This window comes from Sphaerodactylus townsendi, linkage group LG08 (genome assembly GCF_021028975.2).
Source record: "Sphaerodactylus townsendi isolate TG3544 linkage group LG08, MPM_Stown_v2.3, whole genome shotgun sequence".
Taxonomy (NCBI): domain Eukaryota; kingdom Metazoa; phylum Chordata; class Lepidosauria; order Squamata; family Sphaerodactylidae; genus Sphaerodactylus; species Sphaerodactylus townsendi.
Window position 1 is genome coordinate 35207235 of NC_059432.1, and position 9734 is coordinate 35216968.

At 39.9% G+C, this 9734-nt stretch overlaps 1 protein-coding gene across 2 annotated transcripts in view; it reads left to right on the top strand.

Annotated features, from left to right (window-relative positions):
• Positions 1-4809, top strand: part of HECTD2 (HECT domain E3 ubiquitin protein ligase 2) — a 43675-nt gene extending 38866 nt beyond the window's left edge. Inside the window, exons 17-21 of one of the 2 annotated variants that reach the window (XM_048506049.1) lie at positions 531-618; positions 795-901; positions 1865-1980; positions 2085-2228; positions 3607-4809. In XM_048506049.1, the coding sequence (XP_048362006.1) occupies positions 531-618; positions 795-901; positions 1865-1980; positions 2085-2228; positions 3607-3727 (576 nt within the window). In that variant the 3' untranslated portion in view covers positions 3728-4809. Of the gene's footprint in view, positions 1-530; positions 619-794; positions 902-1864; positions 1981-2084; positions 2229-3606 lie in introns of those variants that run through there. The other variant, XR_007245282.1, reaches the window with a different exon arrangement.
• Positions 4810-9734: the final 4925 nt, after the last annotated feature.

Sequence of the window (9734 nt, forward strand, 5' to 3'; positions counted from 1 at the left end):
GTAGTCAGTTACAAATGATAACAGTTAGCTGTAACTAGTAATTTCATTAACCTACCTAACCTGTCCTTCCTTGATTAGTTGACTGACATTTTTAAAAATAGTCATTTTTTAAAGGAGGAAGGATACAAATATCATAAGAATAAATGTATGTGCAGTGCTGCAGAATTTAAAGTGGAGTGGAAAGAACACTCCCAACCTGAAACCACAAATGAATTGGTGGCCTGTGTCTATCTTTTTCACAATGAATGGGGATGAACCTTGTGGGAGGACAAACCTGAGGACCAAGTCAGATCTGACAGAAATATTTGAACATGTTAGTGGAAATTAGACATAAATATTTGAACATGTTAGTGGAAATTATATGGCCATCCACACATAACAATGGAATTTTCACTCCCTGAAAAATGCTTCTATGGCTGCTGGAGGAAAGGTGGGGGGCGGGGGGAGGATCTGCTTCTGCAAGCAATCAATAACTTATTGCCATTTTTTAAATATTTCAAATAGCCAGTGTTGTTCTTGTCTTTCCTCAGGTTTTTCAAGAAGAATTTGGAGTCATCAAGTGTTACAATCTAAAACCTGGTGGGGATAAGATCCCAGTTACAAATCAAAATAGAAAAGGTAAACTGAATGCACAATTAGAACTGCAGGTTTTCAGATTTTTTTTTCCAATTGAAATGTTAAGTTTTATTTAGCTGTATTATAAAAGTATCATTGGGAGCTTGTCTAGTTCAGGAAACAGTGCAATAAACAGCAACACATAGCAAAATAGAAAACAAATTGTTTTCTTTTTTTAGAGTATGTGCAGCTTTACGTAGACTTCCTTCTCAACAAATCAATCTACAAACAGTTTGCTGCATTTTATTGTGGATTTCACAGTGTCTGTGCTTCATATGCATTGATGGTAAGGATAAAAATTGTAAAGACATTCTTGATGTTTGTTCAACAATAACATTTGAAGTAAATAGAACATATGCTGGGGATTGTGCATATATAAAATGTTGAGCTGGTTTAACACACATCTACATTAGGGGCCAAGTATGGTTGCTAACCTCCAGCTGGGGCCTGGAGATCTCCCAGTATTACAGTTAATCTCTAGACTACAGAGATCAGTTTCCCTGTGAAGGACAAAATGGATGTTTTGAAGGGTGGACTGTATGGTCCATTCCTCACAGCTTAAATAAGGTATCCTCAGAATGTTAAAAAAGGCATCCTGGGAAGGCACTCCACACAGCTTTCTTCCCAAGACGTCCTCAAGAAGCCTCAAGGTGTCTTTTTTGGAGAACACTTCAAAGCACATCTTTTTCTCCTAAGCCACCTGCAAGACATCTCTTGCCTGGCTGTGTGGAATGCAGAGCTCAGGAGTCATCTTATTTTTCCCACCGGACTGTTTGCTCTCTGGTCAGTTTCACCCTCAGCTTGCACCCAACATTTTGTGTGCAGCTGAAGAGATTCTCCCTGACACCATTTGCTGAAGGTTGCTCCAGGATGTTTGCTCTGTAGACTCCAATCCTGGGTGCCTTTTCAGCCCAAAAAGTACATAGTTGGTTCTGCTGATTCTGGCAATATGTAGTTTGCCTCTTTGCTTCTGTTGCCTGTGGAGGGAATGGTTGGACAAACTAGAGTGATTTAGATGTAGATTGCATTCAGAACACTTTTTTTTGTTTGTTTATTATATATTTGCAATCTGGGTGTATTTTCCCCCTCCCCTTTTACAGATTTTCTCTGTTATATATTCGCAGCTTGACCAGCAGTACAGCCAATCTGGACATGTATACAAATCAGAAATATATTAGCTTAATTTCTTGCTTAATTTCTTGCTTAACTGGTTTGTGTGATCTAATTATCAAATTTAATGATTTGGCAGCTGCTTCGCCCTGAAGAGGTTGAAATTCTAGTTTGTGGAAGTCCAGAACTGGATATGCATGCCCTCCAGAAACACACCCAGTACGATGGCTATCAGAAGACTGATGTTACTATCCGGTACATTTTTTTTCCTCCTCTTGACTCTTAATGGTAATAGGTATAGAATTGCAGTAGGAGATGATTGTAAAAAAGAACTAAAATTTATTTTGTACATTTTATAGAAACTTCTGGGAGGTGGTCCTTGAATTCCCACTTGAGCTTCAAAAAAAGCTCCTTCATTTTGCTACAGGAAGTGATAGGGTGCCAGTGGGAGGAATGGCTGACTTGAATTTCAAGATTTCGAAGAGTGAAGCATCCACAAACTGGTAAATGATTTGGTTTCCTTTCACCTTATTATTTGACTTCTCTAAAACTGCAAAAACATTTCACTTACAATTTTTTAAAAGCTACAGACATTTCACAATTGATTTAATTAGTTACTAACTGAAACATATTTCATGTTATTAAATGTACTTACTGTGCATATCATCATCTATATATCTAATAGCAATGTGTGAAGTCCCCCCCCCCCCATCTATGGATACCTAAATCCTCAAACTGAGATCAAACCACAATTTTCACAGGCCACCCATTTTTCAATATACGTATTAATTGTGGTCTGCCAAATCTCAGGATACTTAAATCCAGTGACTGGAGTAGTGAACAAGCAAGATCTTTCAACAAACCTGAAGAATGCCCCAGGTTTGCAGAAAAATGTGAAATCTGGTGGGAAGTACAGGGATTCAGCTAGGCTTCCTGGAAACCTCCTCTACAGCTGCTGTTTTGGGTGGTGGGGGAGTGGGGATGGGATTATTTTAATGCTGTTTTAATTGTTATATAATGCTGTTTTAATTGTTTATGCTTAATTCTGTCTGTTATTGTTTTTAATCTGTGTAAGCAGCCTAGAGATGCTAGTGTAAGGCAGAGTATAAATATTTATGAATAAATAAATTGGAAGAAGAGGTATATCTATGGTGGAGCAAGGCAGGGCATGTGACCTGGGGTCCACCCTTAGAAGGAGGTGCCAGCTCACATCTCACAGCCTCCTAGCAGCGAACTGGCCCCAAATTCCACTTGGAGTTCGAGGGTGGAGCGCACAGTTGAACATTGAACGCTGCCAGACTGAGCTCAGCTTTCACTTGGGCTCACTCTGTTCCCAAACTCCACTTTTCCTTCTTTGGTCAAGTGACAGGCTTTCCAGGTGTATCTTGGGGTGGCAGGGGGTCTCGTGACCCAGGCACCACTCACCCAAGTCACGTGGGGGCACATTTGACCAGCTGCCCCTCCCTGCCTCACTTTCCCGCCAGTTAGCTCGTCTGCTGGCTTGTTCACCTGCCCACCGTTGCCTTGCTCTCTAACCCACTGCCTTGCTTTCCTGTTGCTTCACTCTCTTGCCCCCCACTGCCACCTCACTCTGTCACTCACCTCCCCCTCTCTCTCCCACTTGCTGCCTCGCTCTCCCACCCGCCACTTTGCTCTCTCACCCACTGCCACTGTCTCGCTCTCCCACCTGCCACCTCCCATTGTTCCTTCCATTGGAATGGTGTCCTAAGGCCCATGAAAATGTAAGTATCACAGCACATATAAAACTGGGGATTGGAGCAGTAGTTTAATTTTGAAATAATTGTGAACTATTGATGGATTATTTCTTACACTGGATTATTTCTTAGTAACACTATATATCCTCTCTTGCGATGTTTCTAGGTTACCTGTTGCTCACACTTGCTTCAATCAGCTCTGCCTGCCTCCTTACAAGACCAAAAAGGAACTGAAGGAAAAATTAACCATTGGAATTTCAAATGCAGAGGGCTTTGGTTTAGAATAAGAATTGACAAGTACAGCAGATGTAGCACTCATTCTCCTCTTATTGTGCCTTTAAAGTTCTTAAAATTCCTGTCTCTTGATAATGTGGCAGTCTTATTCAGAACTGTGCAGTAACGCCATTTGTTTTTTTAAAGAAAATTTGAATTTTCTGTATTTAAATGGTTTTACTGCTTTCTTACAGTAAAAACAACTTTGTATAGTATTCCAAGTAATATTCAGATTTTGTTTGTATAATACTGATTTCGTTTGTTTGTATATATGGTGACAAGAACAGCCCGCTAACTTCTGAGGAAGGCTGGTTAACAGATCCAGTCCATCATCTTGGTTGCCCAAATTATAGAGGCAAGAGGTGCAGCGTACTTTACCGTTAATCCTACTTGTTGTAAATCATGCTCCATCTGGGAATTATGACATTTAAATAATATAGCTCTTGATTAGTTAAGCCCAGTAGTGGATTATTCTTCAGTCAGCACTCAGGCTGCAGCAATGCTTATCACTGCTATTAATCTCAGCCATGTGGTTGTTTTTCATGTTGAGGCAAAAAAATATAGATGAAATGTACAGTGTAAATACTCTGGTTTTCATTTTCTAAAATGAATGTAATTGTTTTAAAAGCATGTAAATAACTGCCTGTGGAACAATATGATTTTGATAGTGCCATTTACAGCTAAAGATTTATTTTTACAGAGTATTGAGTTTCAGATGTTATATATTCAGCTTTTGAAAATAGGAACAGAGTATAGTTGTACAGGAACACGAAAGCTGCTATTTTAAACTTATCTATATTCATGGACAAAATTTTAAGTATTAAACAGTTTGCATGCATATGATGTTAAGGTGATTTAACTGTTGTACTTTTGTAACTGCAGTTTAAAAGAAAAAATTAATGTGTATAGGTAGACTGAATTTGTATAATTGAGGAAAAAATAGTCACCTCGGTGCACAATGAGATGTGTAATTTTTGATATTTTTAAATTATGCATCTTTTAATTAGAAACTTGATACTATAAATCTTTTACACAAGGTTTAAAATAAATTGAGTTTTTCTACAAAAGTGAATGTAATAAAAACCCATATAATGTATTCTAGCTTTCATTTAACTTATTGCCATAACCTGTAGTGAGGTTCACTTGCTCAGATGCGATTTTAAAGCAGTTAAACAAATTCTTGGAGAGCTCACCTGTCAGTACCTAATAGCAATTTCAGATAAATGGGAATTCCATTTTAACAAGCAGTGTTCCTCTGTTTATCATCTGCTTGGGACAAATTACTGGAGAGGGGTGTTGCCCTGAAAGTGCATGTTTTTTGGAGGAGCTCAATAAAAGAAAGATGGAATAAAAATTCCATTTTTTGAAGAAATCTTCTTTCCCTCTTGATTAAGAAAGGAAACATTTCCAGAAATTTTGAAACTTTAGGGGAAAAAAACCAAAGTTTGGGGAAAATTGGAATTTATGCAATACTTACTATCCTATCAAACCTAAACCAATTTTACTGCTTTAACAATATGTGTGGGAATATAATGCCATCTCTATGCCTAATAAAGGTTTATCTATCTATATAATGCCATCAAGTCACATCTGACGTCTGGCAAACCTAGCAGGGGGTTTCAAGGCAAGTAAGAAGCAGAGGCGGCCTGCCATTGCTTTCCTCCGCAGAGCCTTCCTCCCTTCTAAATACTGACCCTGCTGAAACTTCAGCAGGGCTGTGCAATGCCGCCTTTCCTCATTTAACAAGGAAAAAATGCATCATTAATTCCGTAGCATATAAAATTGCAATGCTTGACATGTTTAAGGAATTTAAAAATTATGTATGCCTTAGTTTTCTACAAGCAAATTTGCAACTTTTCCCAATCCTTGAGAGAAAACTGCAAAAAGATACACCATATGCTATTTTAGTACATGTTGGACCTTAATTTTTGCTGTCTAGTTAGAGAGACCTCAGTTCTCATTGAAACTTTCAGAGTATTGCTCTGAGGTCTGCCCCACCTCCTGATTTTTTTTCTCCAGCAAGATTGAGCAAGAAGCTACTTTTTGCCCAGTCTGTGGGGATATATGTCACAGTGGTTTGAAGGATAGCTGAAAAAGTCAACAACAACATCAAAAGGACCGCAGAAGCAGCTGTTGAAAAGCAGTGGCCCTTTATGTATGCAGAACTTACCCCAAGGCTCCATAATGGGGGTTTCCCCACTTTTTTCATTTACACAGCATTCCTGCCGAGCTGAGCTGCGATTTTGCCCGCCCCCTCCCTGCACTTTTGTTGTTTCTGCAACCTCCAGTGGGGGAGGTTGCTTGCTGTCATTGGGAGGGGGCTTAAATAAAAAAATAAAGAAGCCCCACTATTCCTCCTGAAATGCCTGCCAGAGGAGTGGACAAAACTGTTGCTTGGCAGGTGGGAGAAGGCAGGGAGGAGTGGCAAAACCTGAAGATAGTTGTATGCACACGGATTCCCTTCACTCTCCCTGAGGAGTGAGATAAAAAGTTGCACTTTAACTTATTTCAGAAACTGCATGGAGAGTCTGATCTGAAATGTGATGAGTTCTGAAGAGGGGGAAATGTGTGCATAACTGGAAATCCAACCCAAAGGGAATGTATCCTGAACGTGAAGGAGATCACAAGTGCAGAAATGACCAATGAGAGCCATGCATCCTCCCCCGTTCCCTCATTGAAGATTAGTTATCTTTTCAGGTGCAGCAACACATCTTGGTTTAGGAGCTGTATATGTCTACAGCATAACCACCTTATTTTAAAAAGCATTTCGCTCATTATAAAATAAAAATATTTCATAGGGTGTTTTTTTTTTCACTACTCTCCAAAATGTCCCATTTTTCCATTGGGAAAATTGAAAAAGTCTCAGGAAAAAAATTGGTCCCCCTAAATTTTCTGGATTTTTCAACTGGGTGTTCACATCTCTAAACTTGACGAAGGACATCTGTTACAGTGTGTCCATGAAAATATGGAGTTCTTACATGTTCAGGTTGCCTCAATCATTTTAGACAAGAGCCCTTCTGTATTAGCTAATAAAATGTTTTTGTTCTTTATAGTTTGATGCCTGGGAAGCTGACATTCAATGTTGTTTGACTCAACAGGTGCATACCTTCTCTCGCAAACTCCTTCCCACAAAAGAATTAGCATCAAATTCACTTCCAGTAAATAGCAAACCATGATTCTCCTGCCTTCCCATTGTCACTGCATATGTCAGACATTACAGGCTGCAAAAGTGCTAGCCAGCTTTTACTTGATTAACAAATATATTGATTAAATATATACTAAGGGCCAAACGAGATGATATGTATACATGAATTAGGTTGGGGATCTCCCAACTTAACTTGACATACATAAAATGGTGGAACTAATGTTTCTAAGAGTTCTGAGTCCTGATTCAGATCAGCTGTACAACAAAGGATGATAACGGAACTTCAGTGCTGTTTTCCCAAGTTGAAATGCCCATGTTTGCCCTGCTTTGGGGATCCATATATTCTGACAACGTGGGGTTAGCCCCACAGTGGGGTAAGCAGAGCCCCCACCATGACCATGGCTTCACCCAGCTATGCACATTGAGTATTTTAAACTTAGCTATAATTCCTTCTTAATCAACAGCTACAAATCTGTGGAACTTCAATAGTATCAACTGCCTAAGCTAATCCTTAAGGCATCCTGAGAATTCCTCCAATCATAGGCCAAGGTTATCTTTCTGTGCCCTTAATTCATGCCTCATAGTATTTACACTAGACATGAACTGAAATGTTTAAATGAACTTTTAGAACAACAAAAAAAGCTAATGAAACTTCTAATATCTTTGACTGATTAACTGTAAAAACAATATGAAAAGTCTGTTGGACTGAAATAAACAATTCTCTCCAGAGTAGCCTTATAAACCAGCTTGATGATAGTGAAATAATTAGGTTGTGAATTGTCATGTTATCATTGCCAGAGTCTAAAGTACAGATTGAGCACCAATCTGCCGCTCCCCAGTTCTTCAGTCTGATATTTCTTCTTGTCATTGATCTCCATCTTAACGCTGAGATTCATCGGTTCTGAGTTGTCAATCTCTTCAAATCTCCTCATCACAGTTCCTGTCATAGTCATGGTCAGAGTCCAGGAGTCTCTAATTGAGTCTTGCACTCCCCTCTCTACCATAGACTCTTCCTTCTCTGCCAGTCCCCAGTTCCTCTGTTGTCCAAATACACTTTCCCCTCTGTTCAGCAGACATTCATCTCCTTCGTTGGGAGACGATGTTTTCAAAGTAACACTACCTCTCTTGTGTCAATGTTGATAACTCATTCATCTTGTCAATCACAAGAGTTCCATCATTCTTGCCAGTCTTCCCATCCTTGTTGTTCTGGGAGGTACCCACATACCTCCTCTGTGTCATATCACTTCTTGCCATGTGAGATCAACCATCCAGCAACCTTCAATGTCAAAGCATGATGACTCCATCGCTTCACCATATCTCTGCCATGATCCTGTTGACAGTCATCCTTCTGAGTCTGATGCTGACTCTGAAGATTATGTCAGAGACCCATCTCCAGTTTTTCCTCAATCTATACTCAGAGCAATTAATTTGAATGGTTAAAGCCTTGAATATTGACTATGTTCAGTTAGATCCAAAATCCTTGGATCCTATCATGAGTGTCCTCTACGATGCCAATAAGGGGCCGATAGCCTTTCCTTTATTAAAGACTTCTGAGAAATTGCTGAGGGTAGGTGGATTAGACCTTCCTCTAGTCAAGCCCCCATAAAAAGTGGAGAGTTTGTCTAAAATAAAACAGCAAGAACCTAAATTCCTGCTTCACCACCCCACACCTAATTCCAAAGTCATGGAAGTTCACTTTCCCATTAGAGATCTGGTTCCTATTCATCCCCCATAGATAAAAAGGAGAAGAAATTAGACATTTTTTGGTCTCAAAGTGGGTGCATTAGGTCTCAGATTTTCCAATTTCACAGTGGTGATGGGTAGCAATCAAACGTTCCCTTGGAAATGCACATCATACCTAATTGAGGATAAAAGGAGTCAGGGTAAGGTTTTATTTGCTGAGGGCTCCAAACTAGGAAAGCAGCAGTTAAATGCTGCAAAACACACGGCTGACAGTGCCCCTAAGGCTTAAGCCGTGGCCTCTTGAGTTGTTTTAAGGAAGTACACTTGGCTCAGGGCCTCCTCATTACCCCAACACTAGGGCCAGAGTCGAAGACTTTCCTTTTGAGGATAAGTCCCTCTTTAGTGAGGAGACAGACATAATCCTAGATAGGATCAGGAAAAGTCAGCTAACAGCAAAGTTGTTGAATATTATCTCTCACAGCATTACACTTTTCAAACAAAAGTATTTTCCAAGACGCTCCACCCAATACTCCCATGATAAACCATTTTTTTTAAAAAAGCTGGTCATCAATTCCTGGAGATGCCTGCGAAAAGTGCTGGGGGAGAGACCAGAAGGAGTGGAAACCCAGAAGCCAGGGAAAACATCAGGGTTTGCCCGCTCACAGGAACTGCGAGTCTTCCGAGATCTATGGCGCTGAAAGTGCGAGTATGTCTGTGATCAAAACTCTGCCCCAAAGGAAATGTACCCTTACTGTGGGGCAGAGCACCAATGCATAATCAGCCTAAGTATGTGGACTAGTTGACAGCCTTGAGATTCCAATTTGCTGCCCCAAGATGAGTCCCAAAACCTGATTTTTAGGCCAAGTCTTGAGGCTTGGCAATCCGGTACCTATACTCATCCTTGCCTGTAACAAACAGATGCACACTGCTCTCTCTGATGATTACTAAGAAATAGTTTGTTTCTCTCTTGAATATAGCAAGCAGAAAGAGAGGGAGAGGAAATTGAAGGGAAGAAGATATTCAAACTGATTTCTTCTGGAACCAGCCATAGCTCAAGCTATGTGTTACTCTAGTCTTTTTCTGTCTCTGTATTTTAAAACTGTGGCATAAAGTTTAAAATGTTCTCCAAGGCATAAGGTCTAGTTCCTACTGAGGTAGTACATTTGTCTCAGAGTATATACTACTACAGATGG